Source organism: Amblyomma mixtum, chromosome 5, assembly GCF_055824585.1.
Source record: "Amblyomma mixtum isolate Tamu chromosome 5, ASM5582458v1, whole genome shotgun sequence".
Classification (NCBI taxonomy): domain Eukaryota; kingdom Metazoa; phylum Arthropoda; class Arachnida; order Ixodida; family Ixodidae; genus Amblyomma; species Amblyomma mixtum.
The window spans coordinates 41,676,688-41,702,560 of NC_143016.1; the positions used below are offsets into that span (position 1 = coordinate 41,676,688).

The 25,873-nt window shown below is 44.6% G+C and overlaps 1 protein-coding gene across 2 annotated transcripts in view; it reads left to right on the top strand.

Annotated features, from left to right (window-relative positions):
* jbug (filamin-type immunoglobulin domains fbug) overlaps positions 1–20,359 on the top strand; it is a 183,161-nt gene extending 162,802 nt beyond the window's left edge. For both annotated transcript variants that reach the window (XM_089544168.1, XM_089544169.1), the window contains 10 exons: positions 2,648–2,791; positions 5,953–6,078; positions 6,635–6,781; positions 7,113–7,217; positions 8,032–8,217; positions 9,105–9,209; positions 11,060–11,236; positions 14,349–14,498; positions 17,297–17,464; positions 18,345–20,359. In XM_089544168.1, the coding sequence (XP_089400294.1) occupies positions 2,648–2,791; positions 5,953–6,078; positions 6,635–6,781; positions 7,113–7,217; positions 8,032–8,217; positions 9,105–9,209; positions 11,060–11,236; positions 14,349–14,498; positions 17,297–17,464; positions 18,345–18,643 (1,607 nt within the window). In that variant the 3' untranslated portion in view covers positions 18,644–20,359. The remainder of the gene's footprint in view (positions 1–2,647; positions 2,792–5,952; positions 6,079–6,634; positions 6,782–7,112; positions 7,218–8,031; positions 8,218–9,104; positions 9,210–11,059; positions 11,237–14,348; positions 14,499–17,296; positions 17,465–18,344) is intronic.
* The last annotated feature ends 5,514 nt before the right edge of the window (positions 20,360–25,873 follow it).

Sequence of the window (25,873 nt, forward strand, 5' to 3'; positions counted from 1 at the left end):
GGGCAGAGCAGAAGGCATAACATGCAGAAGGCCAAAGTACCTAATGTTCAGCAGGCTTACAAGGGAACAGCAGTTCTGAATTTAGATTTTCAGAAATAGATTTTAGCACTTCATTGGGCACTTTTAAAAAAGAGCTTACCGCATTGCTGCTAGCCGATGTTGTTTCCTTTTCTTGATTACTGTCATTCTGTTCCTTTTCTGTTTGTTTGTATGTACGTATATACGCTCACAAAATGAATATGTAGAGTGCAGTTGTGCTATGTGTGCATTGTGGCTGTGTAATGTGTATTATATACAAGTGCAATATGTGTGTATTTATGTAAATTCTGTACTTTTGCCTTTTATATGTATTTCCTTCTGATATTACTGCTGTTGAAACTGTTTACTGTAGGGGGCTGGGACCTTTTGTCAGGTACTTGGTACCTTTAGTCCCAGTCTCCACTCATGATGACGAGAAATAAAGTTCAAGTTCAAGAATTGGTAGTGAAGTGCTGGAAGTAGTAAGGAAATACGTGTACTTTGGGCAGGTAATGACTGCTGATCCGGATCATGAGAAGGGAATAGCTAGAAGAATAAGAACTGGGTGGAGCGCATATGGCAGGTTCTCTCAGATCATGAATGGCAGTTTACCAATATCCCTCAAGAGAAAAGTATACAACAGCTGTATCTTACCAGTACTCACCTATAGGACAGAAACGTGGAGGCTAACAAAAAGGGTTCAGTGCAAGTTAAGGACAATGCAGCGAGCTATGGAAAGAAAAATTATAGGTGTAACATTAAGAGATCGGAAGCAGGCGGAGTAGGTGAGGGAAAAAACGTGGGTTAATGAGATCCTAGTTGAAATCAAGAAGAAGAATTGGGCTTGGGCGGGGCATGTAATGCAAAGACAAGATGACCGCTGGTCCTTAAGGGTAACGGAGTGGATTCCAAGAGAAGGCAAGTGTAGCAGGGGGTGCCAGAAAGTTAGGTGGGTGGATGAGATTAAGAAGTTTGCGGATATATGGTGGCTGCAGGTGGCAAAGGACAGGGTTAATTGGAGAGACATGGGAGAGGCCTTTGCCCTGCAGTGGGTGTAGTCAGGCTGATGATGGTGATGATGAATTCATTGCCACAGGGGAAAAGTAGCTCACAGCCTGGTGGGCAAGTTGGGCAGGTTGCCACATGACATGGTGGCCAGGTTGTGATGACGTCACAAGGTCACATGATCTGTCTCGACCAGTTATTCAGAACTTCAAATTTGGCGGTGCTCTCTGATTGGTTCCTTTGGGTTCACATGACCCTGATGATGTCATCTCCCAATTGACCAATCAAGAGGATTTCAAATTTGGCGGCGCTCCTTGATTAGTCAGTTGGGGTTACATGACCCTGATGACATCACCGCAGCCATGTGACCCCTAACGACCAAACAGAGAATTTCGTTAAAGAGAAACAGGAAACTGCTTGACATCAGCCTAATGGCATTAAAAACCAGGATAGCAAATATGACTTGTGGAATTGCCTTGGTGGTGTACGACTGTAGAAAACTACTATCTCATGTTTAGAAGCTGCAACACCATTACACTGTTCTATGGCTGATACATGTGAAACGTGATTAAAATTTGTGTTTGAGCTAGTTGGTTCATACTTGAGTCATAAGAGGGCAGCGCAAAAAATGACACAAGTAAGTTCTGTTGGGGAGGAGGGATAACCGCAAACTTGACAGGACTGAAGATCGAGAAAAGGACAGGACGAGCGGTATTTTTTTTTTTTAACTTATTCGATCTTCAGTCCTTTTTTTTTTTTTTAACTTACTCGATCTTCAGTCCTGTCAAGTTTGCGGTTATCCCTCCTCCCCAACATGTCTGACCAACTGGCCCAAAGCTTCCCCTTGTTGAGTAAGTTCTGTCTTCAGTGTTACTTCTGTGTTCCATGTCATTTTTTGTGCTGCCCTCTTATGACTCATGAGACACATGACATTTCAACACAAGTCTTGGGTCTTAAAGCTGGCACTGTGATTTTTACGCACGGATGTGCTTCTTTTCAGTGTTTTGCTAGTGCATGGAGGAAAGGCTGGTGCTGGCAGGGTGCTGACTTCGGCTATTTGATGCACACTCTATACACCTTTCCAACCTGGGCGCTGCCATATTGTTTCCGGCGGCGGAACCGGTTTCTAGCAGTCCAGAGAGGAGGCGTTTCGCCGCTTCCACCGTGCTAGCGGAAGGTGCCCACTGCAGTCCAGGGAACAATATGGCCGCGCCCAGGGAGCCCTTTTTGGAAAGGTCTATAGAAACTAAGAAACAGCTCAGGTGCAGCAGTACGCAAGAAAGAAGCACAGAAAGAAAAAGAAATCTTTTTGCTTTTGCTTTGTTCTGTCAACTCCATCCTGCACAAGGTGCACACATTTGCATGCCTTTTCTTGCATCCTGTTTGAATTGCATTCTGTGCCATGGTACCAGTCAGTATCTGCAGTCTCATGCCAGCACCTCAGTGCATTTATGAGAACAGTGTGAAGCACTACATGCTTTCAGAATATCCGCAGCACACTGATCCAAACAGCGAGCAGCATCATGACTGGGCCAAAGGCTGATAATCTGTGCATAGCTCCCCTGAACTGCTGTAGTGATGTGTAGTTGACGCATTAACTTGCTGTTGCCTGTTTACTTCACAGGGAGCCCGATCACATTTATAGCTCAGGATGGAGGGACACCGAAGGTGACTGGAAGTGGTCTGAATGTGGCCCAGAGCGGTGTCATGGCTTCCTTCAAGATCGATGCTCATGGCATATGGGGACGGCCTGATGTTAGGATTGATGGTTAGTACTTCAGTTTCAGTCTGCAGGAACCCTTCGTCAGAGGAACTTTAACAGTTTAGAAATACTGCGTGCAAAACAAGGTCATTTTGTCATCCCTGCTATTGTACTCCTTGGAGCAAATCGAGGTTAATCTAATGACAAATAAATCAGTAATACGTATGGCTTGTTCCAAAATCAGGCTGCTGGAGTGGCCCTTTGTGCCCTACTCTACTGAATTAGGTTATGTAAAGTGTACAGTAGAATCTCGATGACAAAAATTCCAGGTAACCCCGAAAAATATTTGTATCATTACAAATTCATTCGGTCCAAAACAAGCCAAGTTTAACGTGAAACTGTAGCACAAAGTTTATTTGGCTCAATTACTTAATTTCTGCCAAAAAAGTCAGTAATGCTAGTTTGCACTTTCTTGGGCTCGGTTTTGCCAATCAGCTTAGCCTGAAAAGAATAAAACCGTGCCGCAGTTTCGTCGCTCACGCTGCCGGCACTGGCATTACAAAGTTTCAGCATTGTCAGCTGCAGCGGCAAAGTCGTAAGCAGAAGCTTGAATGTCCAGCATCTCCCAGCTTTCGATAGTAGCAAAATTGCCCCGTCGAACTCCTTAGCAATTGGTGGTGCCACCGTTGCCGTCGTGAATCCACACTTGTGAAAGCAGTTGCTTCCATAGCCACGCTGTCCCAAGACATGCTCAGAAAATGAACTGTGTCCAGCAGACTAATCCCCAAATTGTCATCTTTGCGATCAATCTTTGTGAGTAATCGCCTCACTAAAAGGCCCTTGAAATGATGTTTCACGTTCCGGATTATTCTGGCGTCCAATGGGTGCAGGTGGCTCGTCGCGTTCGCAGGCAAGAACATGACTGTAACGTTACAGTAGCTTGGTTTGGGCTAGTTGGTAACAGTTCTTCGATAACATAGCGCGAAAAAGACACGGATGACACAGAAGTGGACAGGACAGGTGCTAACTTGCAACTTTATTTTCGAAAGGCCACCGCGTCTAATATATAGGAGCCGATCACCACCATCATGGTGAGTGATGGTGGTAATCGGCTCCTATATATTAGACGTGGTGGCATTTCGAAAATAAAGTTGCAAGTTAGCGCCTGTCCTGTCCACTTCTGTGTCGTCCATGTCCTTTTTGCGCTATGTTTTCGAAGGACTGTAACGTTGTTTAATATCACTTGCCTGGAGTGGGTGGAGCACTGATTGACAAAGAGCAAAATTTTTCTTTTCTTTGATGACATTTTCCGGTCTAAGCCAGTAAGGAATTCTTGAAAAATATTCGCAGTCATCCAGGCTTTCTTATTAGCTTTGCACAAACAAAGCAAACATCCAGCTAATCGAAATCATCTCAGTTGCTTAGCTTTGCTGATCGTGGTGAGTGTCATTTTTTTGGAACCATTGGCTTTGGAACAGAAAAGTACAGACACTTTTTCCTTACTTTTCTGGCCGCCCTGTCAAGTCTGACCCTACACACACAAGCTCTTGCTCAGTTGCAGGTTGAAGATGCCTGCCTTATCGGCATTGAAAATGTCGCATGGCGCGTACCCTGAGGTCAGCGCTGGCCTCGTAATTTTTGAGCTTTTACTAACAATGCGAGAGCGCTCGTTTTCAACACGTTTGTCCATTTTTTTTTTTTCAAGTTGACCACATATTTTACCCAGCCGTCAACAAATATTACGGGGACCACAAATCTGTCAACAAATAACGCTCGAAAGAAGTTGTGTATTGTTGGGGGCCATAAAAAACTGCATCCCCACTAAACTCAGTACACAACCATACGAAACTAACCACTAGGCAAAGCGCACAACGCACAAGGCATGGGCGCGTCCTTTGCTAACTGCCCACTGACCGGCGGGCTCGTGCCATGGTGCGAGCAGGTAGGCATGGTGTGCCGTATTGCGCCGGCCGGTATGCTCACCGAAACTGCTTGAAATGCAGTGTAGTTTGCAAAAGCTAAACATTTCTCACCTTGCCACTGTCAGAAACAGCAGGAGTGCCACGAACTGCACCAGAACAGCCAGCAGGCCATGAAGCATGCGTGCCTCTTCACAAACTGCATAATTCAAGGCATCAGCCGGCGTGCTTAGCGAGCGTAAACTGCTTAAAATGCAGAGTAGTTGGGCAAAAAAAAATTTCTCATTTTGCCGTCGTTAAAAACCGCACGAGTTCCACGTTGAAGACCAAGACAGACGCATAAACATGGAGTCTGCGCACTGATAAAGACTCCGCATGCTCACAGCCATGCAGACGACCATCTCCTGGTTTCATTCTGCCTCGTCTGCCTGTCTGCTCTGTCGCTGGTCACCCACGTGCACGCATGCACATGCGTAATAATGCTGGTGCCGCCACTAAACAGAGGGGCTACCAACTGATCTGTTATGCAGTTCCTGGAGCCAGATTTCATTTAGTGTCCACTCTTTATAAATTTGTTTTCTCTATGAATATATCGGTAGAGGCATGGGGTGGGTGGCGCGGCGGCAACAAGCTCCGACAGCTTGCAAAATGCGTTTTTCCATAGGCTAGTCAACATGACTCCACATGAGCCCACATGACTCGCCTTGCTGGACTTGAAAGAGAATGGGCAGGGCCCAGCAGCTGGTTCGGCCGGTTCTGGGGGACACTGGTAGCAGTGGGAGGAGGTGCGGTTGCATGGGTGGCCGCGCTGCTGGTGCATCCTTATCATTTGCACGGGCTTGAAAAAATGTTCACATAATGCTGAATTGTAACGTATTCTGTTCAATGTAGACCATCCGCGACACTTTCAGAATTCATCATCCTGAAATTTATATCAACAGTAATCGTATCATCGAGATTCTACTGTACTCATTTAGTAACGAGGCTAACAAGCTTTTCTAGGCTAAGTTTGCTCATGTATGGTAATGTTATTTTTTGAACTGCTACAGCGGTTTATGTTAGTCCTCTCAGTGTTGTGTTCTTGCACCGTTGCACACTCGAAAAGATTTGTTTGTGCATGCCTTTCAAACCATAGTTAATCTGCATCATAACAGCTGCTTGTGAAATGTGTAGCGTATGTACAAGCTTGCATGTTCTGTTGATGTCTCTTGGTGCTAGCTGCAACGACATTCAGAACCCTCTCTTTGTGCTGTACGTGAAGGTGAAGCGTTTGTTGGAGCATGTGGCAAGTATCTTTTCCATGCACAGGACCTGACTCTGAGCCAGAGCTGACCATTGAAGAGGAAGAAGAGGGTGTTTATGTGGTGTCCTACCTTCCCATCGAGGTCGGAGTGTTTGACGTCCACATTCGTTGGAATGGCAAAGACATACCTGGTACACAAAACAGTCTTCTTGCCTTGTTCACCTAATTCCAAAATGAGTTGCAATTCTTGGCCTGGATCACAGCATCTTTCAGAAGTAAGAGCACAAATCTGTGGTACTTATCTCCCTACAGGCCAAAAAAATATTGATAGACAATTACGATAATCACTAATGAGAAATTTAACAGCAGCTCTTCACATGCCACCTGCCATCACTGGCAGGTGGCGTGTTGCGCTGCTAGCCACCCTTCAGGATCTTCCCGTGGCAGCCACTTTCCAGCTGTCGAATTGTCCTCTCTCGCCGTGGCAGGTGGCGCTTCACTCTACTACTAGCTGCCAACACGCCACTTGTCACACGCCACCGGACAGGTAGTGTGTTAAATGGACAGTGACTCTGGCCACGCTGACTATGATGACTACGATGACTACTACGCACAAGATGCGCCTAAGAGTTGCTCTCTAAAAGGTGTTGGTTATCCTGCCTCTGAGTAAAGCCAAATGAAATAAGACAGAGCTGAACCGCTTGCTTTAGACACGCACCAAGTCCAGCCTCTCTGTCTGGCTTTCAGGAAGCCCATTCCACCCCAAGGTGGCTGATCCGCAGAAGGTGCGAGCCATTGGTGGATGGGACAGCCTCATGGATGATGAAGGCCGCATCCCACTCACTGTGGGACAGGAGAAAAAGATCTCGGTGGATGTTGGAGATGCTGGGCCCGGTCAGTAGTAGATTCTGCTCTGTGTTTCCTGATGGCTTCTGTACAAAAGCAGTGGCATATAATCAGCAGCAGACATGACAGTGACTTGGAAAATTAAATAAATTACCAATAGTGATAATTATTTATTGCCAAGGAATGCTTTAGTGATAATGTCAGAACTAGTGACTTGTGCCCATTGGCTATACATTTACCAACAGTGTTCGAAGCTTATGGTCTTTGCACAGCCTAGGGACTTTTTCATGTCATGCTAAAGCTAGAGAGCATTACATCTGGAGTGACTCTGACACAAGTTTCACAAAAGCCTGCCATCTGCTTTTCATTTCGCATTCAGGCAAGCTCAAGGTGGAAGTACGGGGTCCTGAGGATGTTGTCGAAACCCATATGGAGCACACCAGTGGCCACCGGTACAGGATCACCTTCACACCAGAAGAAGAAGGTAACATATTTGCAGTACACGGCATAATGGCGAAGCTTTGGCATTGTAGACCCCTCAGTCATATTGAACGTGCTTTAGACATGACTTCTCCCAATATTGAGCACTAATTCGACAAACCACCATGATACCTGATGAGGTCAGTACACACCCCTTTTTAAGTTGTAATGAAGCACTGTGTGGCAGCAGTCTGCTAATATAAATGGCACTGGTGCGAGGGTTTCAAATTTTGGGCCCCTTGTGCTGCAGTGCAGTTGCAAAAGCCCAATTGCACTTGTGTACCGGCAGACTTGCCACCACACTAGCACATTTGCTGCACAGTTTACTGCATCGCACTGAAAGTAGTGTATGCTTCTTGTGTTAGAAAAACGCAGTTGGCTACAGTCAGTATTCAATAACTTCTAATTGTACTCCACTTTGGTTTTAGATGTGTTTCTAGAAGTCCCATTTGGCTATTTCTAACTGGCAAGGTTTTTTTTAATGTGACAAAAATGCAGGAAATAAACAAAATGCACTGTGCTCATAATTAAACAGATTTTCTATTCAGATACTTACTGTGAATCAAATACCTTTATGGATGATAAAACTCTCGTTATCATTTTGAAGGTTTAGCTGCGTCACCTGAAAAAGTTGCTCATATAAAATCGATCCTTCCTATTCTTTTACGTCCAGCCTGTTTAAAAACTGCTGCACAAAATTCAGGCTCGGATTTCTAAGCGGCAATTTTTTTTTTCTTTTAGTGTAGCAAATTCATCTTGGTGTAACTGTTCGAATGCCACTAGCTGGTCTTGCCCCCTAATTCTGTGTCTCCCTCCAGGGGACCACTTTATTTATGTCTACTACAACGATGTGCCCCACCCGAACTCTCCATTCCTGGCACGAGCAGAGCCACTGCCTCCTGTGCTAGACCACACTCGAGTAGTGCTGCGTGGCCATGGTCTGACGGGTGCCAAGGTTGGCATGGAGGCTGAGTTCATCATCGACGGTTCTGATGCTGGACCTGGTGAGGAATAGCTTGTGATCGTAATTTCATTCCAAGTCCCTGCCTGAAATAGACTTTTAAGGCAAAAGCCTTTAATGCCTCATACTGTCGTTAGCAGACGCGTCGGCAGGAGTGTCGAGAGACGCGTCGGCAGCCGTGTCGAGAGACGCGTCGGCAGGAGTGTCGACAGACGCGTCGGCAGAAGTGTCGACAGACGACGCGCGTCGGCAGAAGTGTCGACAGACGACGCGCGTCGGCAGGAGTGTCGACAGACGAGTCGGCAGCCGTGTCGACAGACGCATCGGCAGATTGGTCCGCCTTTCGGCGTCACTGCTTAAAAGGCTCAAGGTTCCAGCATGAATAAAGGTGCATCTAGTGAATGCATGGGCTTCATAAAAAAAATAAAAGGTAAAGTAAAGAAAAGGAAAATAAAAAATAAAAATAAGAAAATAAACAAAAATAAAAACAAAATAGTTAGTTAGTTATATGGGGTTTTATGGCGCATAAGCAACTATGGCTATCATGCGCCAAACACAAAAAAAAACAATAAAATAAAATAAAAAGATGTGAAAATAAAAATAAAAACAATAAAGCTAAGAAAAGGAGCAAAAATAAATAAAAAACAAAATATGAAAAATAAAAAAGTAAATAAAAACAAACTGTGGCCAGGAAACGCTTTCGCCTTGCAGCACTTTAGAGAGCCAAAGTGCCCCCTGGATTTTTTATTTGCAGCACACAACAGTTTTGCTTGTGAATGAATAAATAGATTGTCTATGTGAACTGGAGACAAGTTTAAAATTTTGTGAGGCTTTGATGTTCCTCATTTTAAGTGTTGCTTTAGTCTATGCTTCCTGAACCAGAGGCATGTGCAATGGCTCTCAGCTACTTATCCTCTTCTCATATAACAGGTTCGCCTGAGGTGAGCCTAAGTGGTGTCAAGACAGATATTCCGGTGCAGCTGATTCCACTGGGGAACAACACATACAAGGTCCTCTACACTCCTTCAGCTCCAGGTATGGCTACACAGACTGTTTTGACACGTTAAGAAAAAAAAAAAATAGTTAATGGTTTCCTTAATACAGTCTAGCCTCATAATAACGAACCGGCAAAAATTGTAACATAATAGTTCAATATAGCAAAAGTTCACATTGTAAAATTTTATAAAAGTGCACACAAGAGCACCGCACTTCATTGAGAGAAAGGGCGACAGTGCAGTGACCCTTACTGGATAGCAGGGAGAGACCTTTTCCAAAGCTTTAGCACCATTTTGAAGGTGCTCGTGGCAATTTCAGAGGCTGCGAAAAACAGCCAAATGCTGGTTAGGTGGACTTCCCTGCACATCACCGCCGTCCAGAGCAGTGGCTGGCTACATGCCAACTAGAATGGCGTTCCCATTTGACAGTAGGGTCACATGGAAGGCACTGTGTCAGAAAGGCAGCTACCTTCATGGCAGCCAACTTGAGCTAGCCATGTTTACAGCTAGGCTACAACCGTCCATGCTTCTGCTGTGTGGTGCGACGAAGCTTGCCACCTGTCGTCAAAGCGGACATCGCTTGGAGTCGGAGAGGTCGATATATCCATCATATACTATGTTCCATACATAGTCCTTCAAAGTTTGGTACACGAAGTAAAAGTTGCTTGTGTTTGCCAAAAACATTTTGGGAGAGTTCGATATATAGCCAATAATGTCACATTCGTGTTCAATATATCAAGGTTCGTTTGTATATTGCCCTTTATGTTGAACACCGTTTTAGGTATACTTTGGTGAATAAGAAAAAGCTCTTATATGGCTTCACACATTTTAAATTTGCTGTGAAAGCTCAATTCAGCTAGTTCCTGGTATGATGAATGAAAACACCCACATCATTCCACAGCATGATCACAAAACAAACATCAGTTTCAGATAGTTTAATGAGCTAAGATCATCCTTCCAACTTGAAAGTTAACACAGAAAGGCTATCATCCCAGCGCTTTTGCTTGGCACTAATTATTGCAGGGCATAACAAGTTATATATGCCAGTCATGTTTAAATTTACTGGCTAACTTACCAGTTCGAGCACTGCAGATTCTTTGATGTTTTGTTTTTGTTTTCAAGGAAGCCATATGAATGCTCATGCAGTTAAAAGCATTTATTGCAGCAATTCCACAGTAACTAAACATGTGGGAAAAATGTTTGGGAAATAAAAAAATTTTTTCTTGGGCACTGGTTTTTAATGTCTAATATACACCAACCAGTCTTTCATGCAGTTATGTTTGTAAATAAGTACAACACAAACTATTACATGGTTTTTGCCCATGTTGGAGTCCTTGTTTCTGAAAAGCAGACTGATGTGGTGCAAGTTTATTTTTGCTCATCATGGTGTGCAAATTAGTATACATTGCAGCTGCATGTCATCACGGTTTAGAGCCCGCCACAATGGCTCAGTGGTTATGCCGCTTGGCTGCTGACCATAAAGATGCGAGTTCGGTCCTGGCCATGGCGGTCGAATTTCGATGGAGGCGAAATTCTAGAGGCCCTTGCACTGTGCGATGTCACGGCACGTTAAAGAACCCCAGGTGGTCGAAATTTCCAGAGCCCTTCACTACGACATCCCTCATAGCCTGAGTCGCTTTGGGACATTAAACCCCTGTAAACCAAAAACCATAAATCATTATCACGTTTTATTTACCAGTACTCATCTGAATGAAAAACAAAATATTGCATATTGCAGTATGTTTCCCGCGGTTGCAAAACATTGCTTCCATTGACCAAATTCCCACATTAGAAACACTAACTTGCTGCTTTAAGATAATTTTGGTGGGGCATTCATGCAGAGTGGCAGTTCAGCAGATTGTGCCACACAATGTGTCCGATTGTCTGCAGGTGCTTACCTCCTCAATGTCATGTGGTCTGAGCGTCAGGTGAAAGGCTGCCCCCTCAAGGTGATGGTAGCGGCCAGCTGCGATGCCAGTCGTGTGCTCTGCTCAGGAGACGGCCTCCGGGGGGGAACAGTGGGCAAGGAGATCAAGGCCTTTCTTGACACCCGCAAGGCTGGACCAGGTGGGTGTTGGTTCTTCACCAGAAACTGCAGCGCCTTGCTTGGTTACTGGGGAGATCAGTCTTCAAGGGACCAATGGGCACTGCTTTATTGTTTGTACACCATCTCCTCTCCAATCACCTAAGACGCCTCCTCCAGCTACATGAACATAGTTGAAGATGAGACTTTGTGTCGACCTTTGCGACCACAACTGCGTCATAGTCCTGTCCACTTCTGCTGCCGTGGTTAGGAACACTGCAGGTTCACACTCTTGGGATTAGGTTACACATTAACAGAAATATGAAAGCTCAGGAGTGGACAACCAGTGCCACTGTTCAGTTGGTATGGAGAACCACACATAAATTATGGATGAAATGGGAGTACTTGTATTTTTCATAGACGCCTGTGTAACTTGTGCTGTGTTACTTTGTTGTCACAGAACATGGGAGCTGCAAAATATTTAGCGGAGTTTTCTGTTTTGGCTGCGCATTCTAGGCCAAAGCAAAGCCGTTTTTTTTAGTCTATTAGCGCTAGATGCCTCGCTAGTGAAAAAGCCATCCTGTCTAGGGGTGAAGCCTTCACCTGCCAACTGCCATGGTTGGCAGGTGCAGTGCACTTATACTCCGTCTCACAAGATGTTTGCAGCACTACGAAAGGTAGAGCTCTCTCGTCCAATCAGGATGGTGCACTACATTAGTGTGTTCCTACGCGCCTGTGGCTCGATCTACCTGATGTCCAGGTGGCTCGAGGTACGGCCGGTCTCGACGCGCGCGCTTTCTCGCTGCTCAAGGTAGTTAGCTTCTTTCTGCCTCTAGCAGGTGGCGCTTGATGTCTTTTTATTATTTCTTTGGTTTGTTTTTGGACAGGCGGACGCCCGTTCCAAAGGGACTAGCCCCACTTTTTTTTTTTTTTGTCACAACCTGTTCTCATCAGTTCCTCTGTTATCACGTCACAGTAAATTTCAGTGATCGTGTCATGTGCGTATAAATTTATTTACAACAGCATGCTGAGGCAGCCGAATGTCGATGGTGGCGAAATGCAAAACAAGCCCATGTGCTGCACGAAAGTCAACGCCTGTTAAACGGGCTCGATCATCTCATCGTCCTCATCACAACTGAATTCAGCACTGCTGGTTGTGTCGTCCTCCAGGTTGACAACAATGGCCGGTCCTTGGTCAACGACATCGTCGATGATGTGGTCCAATTTTCTCATCACATCTTCCTCACTGATAATATGCTGCACGTAATTCTTCCATTTCTCAACAGTCACTTGCGTGATACCTTGCCAAACCAGAGGCTCGACGTCTTGGAGCTTAAAAGTCTTGTTTTGGCCGGCCACGAAACCCTTGACATTGCTCCAGACAAGCTCTATCGGGTTCAGTTGGCAGTGGTAGGGTGGCAGGCGCACAACGAGATGGCCAGCAGCTTCGGCGATGCAGTCTTCACGGTATCGCTCCCCACCTGTGTTCACATTGCTGACAAGCTGCATGAGCTCGGCCTTCACCATGCCGCTGCTCCACGCGACACCTTTTCCGGACAGCCAAGCCTGTATGTCCTTTTTGAGGCTACTCATCCGCGGCACTTTATCCTGCTTTACAGAGTGATATGGCACGTTGTCCATCACTATAACACTGCCGGGTGGTAGTAGTGGGGGAAGTTTCTTGGAGAACCAGTTTTCATAGTGTTCCCCGCTCATTTCCTCGTGGTAATCACCCGAGTTTTTTTTAGCTCGGAAAACTTCCGCTGCGCCTTCGACAAAACCTTGCTCACTTCCGCAATGCATCACAATAAGTCTGCCACCTTTGCCACTGGGGTTTTGTAGACCAGTCGACAGTCCGGATTGATGCGCTTTGTGTGCAGATTGGGTGGTGCAGTCAGTTGGAATTTCCCCTCTCTGGAAAAAGCTGTGTACCACCCTTCACAACACGCTCAGGTCAAAATCGTCCAGCTTCTTCGTCCGGTCGTGGCCTCTTCCGCCAGCACGCTTCTTCGGTGACAACACTCGGCCCACCTTCAACGTCTCCGCTGTCCACTTGTAAAGCGTTCGCTCGCACACCTGCGTGAGTTTTGCCACCCTCTTGATGAGCGCATTTGTACTCGAACTGCCTCCGCACTCGACGCGAAGCACTTCAAGAGCATTTAAAGCCACCTGCTTCGCCTGCTTTGGGAAACAGCGCACTGTCGCTGTAGAGCACACAGGAGACACAACAGACTCGACCGACGCCATGTTGGAAAATGGCGACGCATCACTACCTCGCAGCAGGCCTCCGCAGAGCTGTGTCCGTATGGGCTTTTTCTGGTAATATCACCAGTGATTAAACACTCTCTACCATTTAAATATACCTGTCCAAACCATGTTTTAAGTTGCTATGCTTATTGTTTTGATTAATAGTCATACACTCCTCAAATATTTGAGGGACTATTTTTTGTGTTTCTGCAGTCCTGATTGGACGAGAGAGCTCTACCTTCCGTAGTGCTGCAAACATCTTGTGAGACGAAGTATAGTAAAGAGAGGGAGGAATTTGGCCTTCAGAGGAGAGGGAAGACAGAGAGGGTGGTGGGATGGGTGGTAAAAGTGAAGAGAGGGAAATCCCCTTTTACTTTCCATGCACTAGCACTACTAGCACTACATATGTCACGAGCGAAAAGCCTTGTGAAGGAAGAAAGTCAGTTTTGCGGCAGCTGCAGCCACGTGGAACGGGGGTATCACACCTGCTACAGCCTAGTGGAAAGGAGGAAAACTGGTTTTGCAGCCGCTGCGGCCAAGTGGAAAGGCAAAAACAATGTCTCATCAGCTGTCTTACATTGTCTGTAAAACTGTCATAAGTAATCTATGTGAAAGGTACACACATATTTTGGTAGCGCACCTGCGTTGCATTTAGTTTAACAAGGTAAATCGGTGGTTAACCTTTTTTTAACTGCTCTTGTGTTTTGCAAGCGTTTGCTACTGACTTAGCACAAGTATTTTCCATTCATGCCCACCATGATTGAGCACCATGTGAGTATTAACATGAAACCATACAATCAGCCAAACATGGATTATGATAATGAGATTAACTGCTAAAGATGATGAGGTTAATTGCCAACCAACTGTGCCTATTCTTATTCTGACTTGGGCTATCTTGGTGCACCCTAGGCGAACTGACTGCACACTGCATGGGCCCCCACAAGATGGCACACTGTGAGCTGTATGACCATCGTGATGGCACATTCACCCTCTACCTGAAACCCCAAGAAGGTGGTCGCCATCTGCTCACCATCAAGTACGGTGGAGACCACATTCCTGGTAAGATGCACTTGTTTTTCTTGCTTCAAGATGAAAAAGAAAGGGGATAGATGCTAATAAGCTAGTACAAAACAATTACAGCCAGGCCTCGCTTTTAACCAACAGTTTATAATGGAACAGTATTAATAAAAAAGAGCCATTCCCCTTGGAGCAGAGGCAGATTTATGGATCACTCTTGGAGGGGATGATCTTGTTTGAACCATTTATTTCTTGAATTTGTTTGTCAAAAAATGAGGTGCAGTGTGGTTCTAGTTGAAAATCTGTCAATTGAGAAGCGGAAAGGTGAGGGGGGGGCACATTAGTTTACGATTGCATAAATTCATCCCTGCCTTGGAAGCTCCCATAGAAGCCGTGTATTTGACGTCTCTTCCTTCACGAAGCAAAAATTTTCCTACAGCACAATACAACAAACCTCCAGTGAAAGCTACTGGGCATTTCGCACTGAGTATGTCTATTTTTAATGGTGCCCAACATTTCCGTGATGATTGGATGAGGCAAATTGAAATCACTGCACATTATCTGCTCTGTCAAGCACCGCACAAAACATATGGACAACTTCATTATTCCGCCTCAAGTGGGGCCTGCATGGAATGTTTGTTTGGACAGTTCATCAGCTTTTGCATGCGGTTTGGAGCAAGCTTCCTTCTTCACCGCAAATTGGGTATGCAGCCCACTGAACAATGCCTGGCAGTGCATTGCTTGCACGCCATGACAGAGTTGCCAAGGCTATTGGAGTTCCTCCTTTCTCCAACCTCCTCGCTGCACATGGTCTTCTGTGAGTGCACTCTGCATCTCTGGTTCCATGTGCAGTTTAGTTTGTTTTCGTAGCACGGGCACATGGTGTAGAACCATTTGGCAGTGTGCTTGATGTGCTCGACAATATTGTGGTGCCGCAGGTTTCACACGGCCAAGCGGCAGAAAACGAAAGAGCAAAACGATTTCGGTTGACCAGAAGGTGGCCATCATCGAATCCCATGGTCTGGCGTACGCATTCTGCACAAGACGCTCCTCCTGTCACGCGGAGAAGTGTTGTGGCTCGTGTGCTCATGAGCAGTGATGCAAAGCCAGCCAAAACCTTAAGAGGAAAAAGAACATTGAACAAGAAAATGATTTATTAAAGCATTGAACAAACAACTTTGCTTCTGCTCTTTAAAAACTAAAGTTGTGCAATGCCGCACTTTATGATAAATTAATAAAAAAAAGTCCTATTTGGCTTCAATTTTCAGAGGCATTGAAACAGTTGTGGAATGACACCAAATGGTGACATGCAATGCTGTCGGTAATAATTTGTCTAGAACTTTATCTTGAAAGCAGTAGACACAAAAGGTTTTTAGAATGCATGAAAAGCAGCAAACATTTATCCATAACTACAGCGCAAACGACAGGACAGAGATGAAGAAGGGACACCACACAGCGCTGACTCTGTAGTTATGGATCATCGAAAACACCAACTCGCCCAACAAATGCTTTTGTCAAACATTTATCGCCTTATGAATGGTATAGAATAATGTACACACTAGGCACTGGGAAATTTACTAATGCCTTAAACAAAAAATTAGGTGCTCCTCCCATTTAAAAAGTAAGTATATAATGGTGCTGTTTAATACCTTTCCTTTATTCCCGGAACTGGATGAAGACATCTTGGTATATATTTAATTTTACATGAGCCAACTATAGCTATCATATTTTTGAACCAAAAAACAAATTGCATCACCTTGAGCTCTCACTGGAGATATTTCGCAAAAACATTTATGGGCATCCATGGGACGCCTACAGAATGTGTTACGGATGACATTATAAATAACAATAATCAATGTTCCACGAAAACATCCACACAACGTTCATTAGACATACACGGCTGCCTATGCACTTCCAGAAACATTTAGTGGACATCCCACCAATCTGCACTCCAACTCGTGGACGTTGAAACCAAATTGGGCCATGCCTTGAAGATAAGTGGTTGGCTGGGAACGTACAATGCAATATGTAGACTGCCGTTAATGAAATTCTCGGACAAAATGACCAACGTTATACCATTTGGTTAGTCTCCCAAGTAGTCCATGTAAAAAAATCCACTTAAGATGAACTATTCCACATGTCCTTCGGTTAAGACAAACTTTCGCAGCAACTGCGAACTATGGCGACCCCACGCAATGGCACTCAGGTGATGCCCGTGAAGCATTGTCTAGGAAAAACATCTAAAATGCTTCTACGCAAGAAAGCGCACTCCCACAAAATGGCTTCCGCGCACCTTCGTGCAAAACTGGGGGAAACTGTCTTGCAGGAGCGGGCTTTTTTGGGGAGAGGCTCACTTGCAGGTGCGGAAAAGGCAGAGCACCATCGCGCGCGTGTTGCCTCTGTCAGACTAGAAGGCGCATCAGCACACCCGCTCATTGACGTAGGGCTAAAAAACTCCAGGGCCGCATTTTCAGCTGACGCTCATGGAGTTGTAACAACTATGCTGCAGAAGGCAATGCACAGCTATCCTTTTGGGCACCTTGAAGCACTCAGAGCCAGATGGAAATGGTACTGTAATGCAAAGTCTGGCAATAATTAGCGAAACTGATGAAAGCAGCACTGCTTCCTGATATACCAACACTGTGGAATTTTAGGGCCACGGCACAAACATTGCTACATGTAATTCTACAGTATGCTACAGTGTGTAAGTGATCTATGAACATATATTTCACAAAATGCCGTACATACAAACATGAATTATTATAATTGCTTACTGCTCTGAACTTAGCTGTGCACTTCTCCAGAACTCTGCATGTTTTTCATGTGCTTATCTCTGGCAGGGAGCCCGTACACCATCCGGATTGCTGGTGCACCAGATGCGTCCAAGGTGCGGGTGTATGGGCCAGGCATAGAGCCGGGTGTGCTGGCAGTGTACCAAAGCCGCTTCATATGCGACACCAGGGGAGCCGGTGCGGGCCAGCTGACTGTGCGCATCAGAGGCCCCAAAGGTGAGTGCACTTTTAGGCGTAACGTTTTCAGCTCTGCATTGGGCACGAAGTTTGTGTTCGTATTCAATCAGTAGCATCACTGGTGCTGCGCAAACTTTTCCTGCCCTACTGCAGAGCACAGGCTGAGCATGAAACAGCAACCTTGCCGCCAATTCGCATAGGGAAAATGTCACAGAGATATGCAGATGCCAGAACACTGGTTGGAGGCCCCGCCTCAGAATGAGCTGTCACATATCACTGCCAGCCCTGTTGCAGTTACCATGTTACTAGTCATGGCCCTGCCGAGCAGCTCACATGAGCTCAGTTCTTCACAGTTGAACGTTGACTGTTGGGGTGGCGCAGAGTTGAGCGACGTCTGCGAGTCACGGTCTCATTAGGGTTTGTGAGAATTGGTGTCAATACTGACAGCTGCAGTTCATGACTAGAGTCACGGAAGCTCTCAGCCAGATGTGTTTATCTATATCTGCATGGCCATACACTTCTATATTAAAGCTGCTGCATGTAAGACTGGACATAGTACATTTGTTTGGTGTGAAGAATATGAAAATAGTTTTGTTTGATGCTTTTCAGTTGTTCAAGAACTGCGATGGTAGTCCCCTCAATATATGATCTAGCAAACACCCATCGCACCCAAAAACATCTGCTATGTTTAGTCGCAGCAGAATGCAGATATTGTGACAAGTTTTCTTTTCCACAGGTCAGTAATGACAGTAATAGACAGCTTTGCCACAGTTATCCCTTGCAAGGGTTTAATGGCACCACAGTATCGCATGCGTTGGGCCTACTCCCAATAAAGCAACAGACCAGGAATTTTTCTTGCCTCAAAGCATCATTTGCAAGATGTGCTCACTGCTGTCAATTTGAAAATCTGCCACTCCAGGTGCGTTCCGTGTGGAAATGCAACGTGAAAGCCAGAAAGACCGCACCATTTTGTGCAAGTACGACCCAACGGAGCCCGGGGATTATCGCATCGAGGTCAAGTGGTCTGGGGAGCACGTACCCGGCTCGCCGTTTATGGTGATGATTTTCGACACTCAGGAAGAGCTAACACGCTTCATTCAGGGACAATACAGTGGTGCGCCTGGCAATGCTGCTGCCACAGCTTCAGATTATTTTGGTGACGGTGTCACATATGGCACTGGCCAGATGTCCTGGAGAGGCTCAACTCATGAGCTTTGATTTCATGTGTTTTTTCCACTTCCCCTTACCTGACATGTTTTTGCTTAACATATTGCTATTTGCATTCTCATTGTTGCCAACCTGGCCTCCACTGAACCGTTGACAATGCAACACAAGCACTGAATGATTTGCCTTCACTGTAATGACGTCCATCGTTCATTTTTTTTTCTCCTGGTGGCTTAGAAATGAAATTTAAGTATCACTGCATTTTTTTTTCTTGGATTGAATTGACGCCGATTTGTTGGAGCTGAAGCAGTTAGGCAAAGCATCAGATGCTGAGAGAATGCTTCAGTTGCCTTTTCTGCTAGTTATTATGTATCTGCAATGAGTGAAAAAGAAGAGGTTGTAATGTTTAGATGTATGTACATTGCAAGAGATATTTCAGCAGCTCAAATGTTTGCAGGAACACTTCTGCAGAGCAAGTGCATGAATTGCGTGCCAAACGGGTGTGCAATAGAAAGCTGCATACTAATTAGCAACTCGTTCAGACAGATCAATAGAGTCAGGAAAATTAGTGCATGCAGGCAGCAGAGCAGAGCACCAGTTAGGGCTATCCACAGATGCTATTTTAAGTTACAAAAAAATTACAAGCTTAAATCACTTTTTGCATCTTTTCGTCTCAAATGCTGGTGTCAAAGATAAATGCATTGTATGCAAATGAATGAAATGAGTGAAACAGGCGCCTGTTCGAGAGCATGCTATTCTATCTGATCACGTGAAAGATAGATGAAAGATTAACTGTCATGCAGCATAAATGCATGATAGTGTCATGTAATTTTGTAGTTAACTTCATATTTATAATTGATACTTGTGGAAAATACTGCACACATTAATCAGGCAGCCAAGATGGCATTGAATAAATGACACCATGCAGTTGTTGATGCAACCTGCTGTCTTTGTCACACGAATAACGCTATGCAACATTGCACTAGAAGATTGTCCACTATTATTCCGTGTTTGCAGAAGCTTTGCTATCTTGTATACTATACTTTCCAGCTCCAACAGCACGTAACATATCTGTGTATATAGCTACAGTTGAACTGAAGGCTGTAGGTTCATGTATGGGAGTCGCTCTGCCAAACTGAGGCAAGCCACAGAGCAGTGTACATAGCTTCTCTTTTTATGCTGCTGTACATAGAAGAGAGAGATTTCTGAGAAATTTATCCTTCGGACAGTTTACACATTTCCAGAGTATTTTTATAAACTAACTATAAGAGAATCGCATTCGATTCACTCAAGAGAGCGGGTGAGAAGTTAAGACACTGTAGTAAATGCTTCTGGGCTTGTTGTGACATTCGCGCGCTTTTCCTTCTTTTGTTAGCAGAACCTCAATATGCTGACAGAAACAGACTGCACCTCCTCTTTTTTCCTTACCACTTGTTTTTCTTTGATGTATGAGCATTTCTTGCATTAAGACTGGCTCTGAACCCAGATGCGCTTTATGGTTTTATGAGAGCCAAATAACAGAAACACAAAGTGTTTACTGAAATTCATCGTGGAAAAGTTTTGCAAAATTTATATTGGTCACAGTCTCCAAAAGCATGTGAAAGATATTAAAAGAGAGTTTGCTTTCAATCTCCTAGGGCATTGTAACTTATGTTTTATCCTGCTTCTGTGTTTAACACACTAAAATCTAATATAGCTTCTTTTCTGCTATTCCAGCGACTGTTGCCATTGCCTCATTTCTGAAAATAAAATAAAGTGGTTTTGATTGGAGTGACCTCGTGATGTCGAGGCAGTTTTATTGCTGCCCTAGTGTTTCCTTGAATGAAGATGTCAAAGCAACATTTTAGAGCACAATTCATGCACTGCATAGTCTCAAGTGCATAAAACACCACATTTGGATGTGCCAGGTCAAAGAGCAGCCTCAATTCCTGCACCTTGCATGGCACCTACACAATGTTTAGTCAAACTGTCTCATTAACTGGCAGTTTTAAAGCTCATTACTGCGCATGTCCCAGCAGGAAGAATTTTTGATAAGGCAAAGCAATGAGTGGATTTACAGGCATTTGAATAAAGCTCCTCTTCACCAGTGTATGCCACATGATACGAGCTTCTGCTGGGAGCTCAATTTCATGGCAGTCCTCCTTTCGGTGCCAGCAGTAGGCTAGCCCCACCACAATAGAGCACACCATTATGCAGGCACCAGCTTTGAAAGGGTGGTCAGTATTTGTGGTGTCTGTGAAGTTTGAATGAGCAGCCTCTTTTTCTGCCGACTTGTTTATTCGCCACTTAGAGGGACAGGGGCATTCACACACATTGGAGTACTTACAGAAAGAGCACTTGCCACCGGCAGTGACAAGTACGGCTTCACAGAAGGATGCATGCACACTCATACAAACACTTAGCATAACCATGAGACGCAAAAGTACAATACTCTATGGACTGCACCATAAAACGTGTATTGGTGTCCAACACTGGAGACACCAAGGACAAATTTGTGCGTGTTTCCAAAAATCCATCTGTAAAAACAGTGAACAACTTGAGCCACAGCTTTCTGAAATGAAGGGGCCACTGGAGCATATCCTGAACACCAAAGCAAAACAGTGCCTGAACTGGGTAACAAGGCTTCAGGCAACATTCTCCACAAACTAGTTTCACTGTTGGGAGAGTTCAGGGATCACAAAAAAGTCTGCAGAGGCCCCACTGCCAACTCAGCGGTAAAATGCTACAGAGATTTCAGAACAAGTTGCAATCAACCCTCAAAGAAAGGTCACACGTGCAAATACAGAATTAACAGCACAAATGTTTACCAGAAACTCTAGCACATTATTCATAACACAGTAAGTAAAATATAAATTCCATTCACAGACCTAATACATCACATGGCATCTACATTTATAAAAAAACAAACTGCATAAGCAGTCAGCATGCTCAGTGTACAAAGCAACATGAACATAAAAAAATGGAGTGACAAAGGGAGAATTTCAGAGTATTCCAGTTGCCAACACAGAAAAGTTTTATGAAGACAGGAGGTTAACTTGTGGGCTCTTTGCTTAAGCTGGTGATGGTCCCTGCATGCATTTCCAAGACAGGCCTCTAGAAAACAACACTCGTTTCTCCACATTTTGCACATGATGCCATGTCATTAATCAACAGCGCATTTCTCTGAACGAATAGAGCACAGTTATGGGTTGGTATTCCTCCTGTGCACAAGTAGCTTTACTGCAACTTTACAAGCCATCAGACTGATATCCAGGTTCTTAGTTTTTATAAATGTAATGATAGGGTGAAGCCTTCAAGAGAGAAATGCATTTATAACACGTCTACTTGAAGCACTTGAACATACTCCAAGGCACTCTTAAAAGAGCATCTCAAAATTTCCGAGCACACGAGAAAGAACCGCCTAGCCCGCCAGTTCGTCCTGAGCAGACTCTTCAGCATGTCCTTGCACTTGCTACAGTTTAAACATGAAGAGCATCTTGAGGACCAACGCAAAACAGACAAAGGATCAATGAAAGAGGACGACATGGGCGCTTCGTTGGTTCTTTTGTCTGTTTTGCGCTGGTCCTTAAGATGAACTACTTCCAGCTCGCCCAATACAACGTGCTGATGAAGAGCATGGCAAGCATGGCCACAAGTGTCGAGGAACAACGCGTTTGGCATTAGCAGGCAATCAGTCTTGCAAGCCAGTCGTTGTGGGAATAACCAAATCAAGAACCATAGAAAAAGACCGGTATCTTGTGCATTCTACTGCATCGAACTGTTGCACATGGGCAGCATGTTTGGGCCACAGCTCTTAGAGCTGTCTTGTGGCACTTTTAATGAAAGAGGAGCGAGCAATGATGCCTGCAATGGCCGTGCTCTCTTCTGCACAGCGAAGAGGACAAAACGCAGAAGAAAGATTGAGCAGCTATGGCTCAGTCACACCTTGCTGAGCCCGTTGGTCCCAAATGCCAGTGCACATTGATCACAGGCAATTGTTGGGCTAGCTTTGATGCCAAGCCTAACAGATTGGACAACATGGTCAAACTGAGCAAACGTCATCGTTTACTGCTGAACAGCCATCTCTTTTGCCTCAAGAGATAACATGTTGGCACACAAAATGTCAGTCCACTGAGTTCATCATTATTCCACAAATCAGCAAGCCACACTTCTCTCAAGTGCAGGTTAGAGCAGCTAACGTATCTAGTATCGTAAACTTCTCAGTCCTCTTGTCCAGACTGCTAACATTTACACATACACTACAAAATTCAGCAAGCACATGTAGCACAAGCTTATGTGATGGCACTGGCAATTCCTTGCAATGGCAGTAAGAAGGTGCTTCATGTCGTGGCTTGGATAAGAAAAAAAAAATTCAAGCATCGAATGAAGGCAACAGCTGTCAACAAGATGTGACTATGCCACCCCCAAATGACAGCTTACAGAAACGGAGAATGCGGCCAGCGCCAAGACCTAGAGGCAAAGAGATCACAACACACGCCACGACCACCTGATTCAAGGATACTTTGCACTGTCGTAGTAACCCCTACGTGTACCACCCACATTAGCTCTGTCATCAACAAACTCGCACACCAATGAACCTATTACTTTCAACCACTTCTGTCTGTTCATGTTTCTCACTTTCAGCACACACTGGAAAGCTGGTGCAATCTGCACTTACTGTGTGTTACAACCATCGGCAGCTTTCCTGCAGGCAGAGCAGAATTGCTACTTGATGTAGCCAGCTTGCATGGACTAGCATGACACCCTGGTTGAAAGAAGCCAAGGGGTGAATCAATCAGATTTCTGAACAGGTGACCGATAGTAACATAGAGCAATATAAATTATTAGCTCATCAGACTGTGACTGCTTTACAGCCACTGAAACAAAACCATGCACGAAGCCATATACAATACCATACATGTGTTTCTGTTCACGCAGCTGCCTTGAAACACAATAAATGTACTCTGTTACTTCTGCTAATGTTTTTCTGTGTCCGTCTTTTGTTGACCTATTGCAGTCATCGCAGTAAGGAACTACTTCGTCTGTTTCTGGCATTGTGAAGACACTGCAGGGCACAAATGATTGGTGAAGCATTTGTGCAATGCCCTCGCACCCGATAGCCTTTTCGCAGTATTTAAACTCCATATGGAACAACTGAAGGCATTTTCCTGGGTGGAAGTCGGGGCGCTTGCTACACGCCCTTTGGTAAAACGCCATCTCCTTTCTGCCCCCTTTAGCTTCAGTGGTGTCACTGGATCAATTTAATATTTGTTCTGATTCTGACGGAGACATTACTCTCCTCCTTGTTAAAGACTGTTTTCACCATCACTAGCAAAAAATTCACAAGTCAAAAACAGTGCCATTATCAGCCAATTTAATAACCAAGTTTGCTTCCCTCTGAGCGAAAGAAAGAGCGAGAAGTTTTGAGGTTCTAGATGTACAAGAAAGTCTGGCGGGCACTGCCTAGCATATGACCACAACAGCTGTTCGCTGATGTCAGGTGGGACCCAATTAACGGCCGCAAATTCCATTAATTCCAAAGGCATTTTGTTCTATCAAGTTATTGTTCAGCACCATATTTTGGTAGCTTAATACAAAGGCAAGCTCCAAAAACGTTAAAAGCATATTTTATATGCATGATGTCCCTTGCATTAATGAGCACAATATATGTATTTCAAATCTCTGCACCATTTCATATGCTTAGAGGCGATCACTTTTCTGTTGCAGCTATGTTTTCAAAAGTTGTCATGGAAATTAGTGCACTGCACACGCTACATACCCGTGCACATGGAAAAAAAAAGAAAGAACTAGCAAAAAGAGTGCTTAACTTCCAATAAATATGGCTCAAAGAATATGTACAAGCAAGGTTTATTGTTTCTGCCTGTATCTTAAACTGTGAACACACATAGCAGCCAATATCTGGCTTCTGAACAAACTAGCATTGGCCTAAAGATACAGATAATATTCCATTTTGCTTCCCATCATGATACTTGAGTACCATGATGGAGTATGGTGATAGTTTATTGAAATGCCATTGAGTAAACAGTGGCATTTTGCTAAACTACTGCCATCTGCTTCAATCCACCTGTTGAAGCAGCAGTGCAGCATTGCTTTGTTAAACATTCTACAATAACTGGCAACTTGGGCAGCACCGGGCTTCAATTCAGGGCAGTAGCCACAAAACCAGTTCACACGATCAGTGTTAGATCAGGCAGAGGAAAGCGTTAAAGATTTCACAGATACACACACACACGCACACACACAGTGCCTTTCACTAACCGCTTACTGTGATATGCAACCACAAGCAGGACACGAAAGCAGCAAAATGTACAGGCATTCCTCGGAACATTTTGCTTGGACCCACCATGGGCCTCACCGAATCATTTTCCGAATCAACCATGCTGTGGTCCTCAAAGGTAGTATACCCGCTTCAAAAGGTCTCTTTATGCACTTCTGTATTCAACACTTGAGATCACGTGCAGGGAATAACACGAATGCCGTGTGGATGACAACATTTGCGGCTAACAACACTAACACTGTCCAAACCATGCTCGGACTGAATGCTTTCTGACGAGACACAGACATCAGAATTAACAAACCACAGAGCTGGCTGCAGACTATATATGGGAACATAACCCGATGAAGTGTATAAATTAGGCTATAAATGATTACCTTTGGATTCAGTCGGCCATTCAGAAAGCTTGTCTGGCCCTCCAACTACCTCCAGAGCTGAAAAAAGGGTATGCACATCAGCATGCCCTCTGCTGCTCTGTACACCATTTTGTCATTTTACCTTGTCTCAGCCAATTTTTTTTTTAAACGATCTGCTGCTGGGAATATTTTTTTGTACGGAATCTAGCAAGCTAAGCTCCCAGCAGGCATGTCTTTATACTGCACTTTTCGAAGACTTTTCTTCACTCTTTACCATAGCGAGATACGTAACAACAAGCGCATCAGGTGAATGTGAGTCATTCAAAACATGGAGGAGTAAGCGCCGCACAACTGTATGAACCATGCCTGTCCATCACATGCAACAGTTGAATATTTGGTAAAACTGACATCTTCAATCCCTACTTGTCCGTAGACTGTTCACTGACCTTGCTTTCTTCCATACCATATTAATGCCATATAACGCTTCCTTTAATATAGCTAAATGTAATGAGCTGTTGGCTACCAGGTAATGCCAGTTACTACACAACACAAACCAGGTGTTTCAGGCAAGTCCGCCGCTAAATTTTAAAAATAGGATTTTTAAGGTAAAGAAAAGCTTTCTGCGACAGACATCAAAAAACAGGCAAATCATGT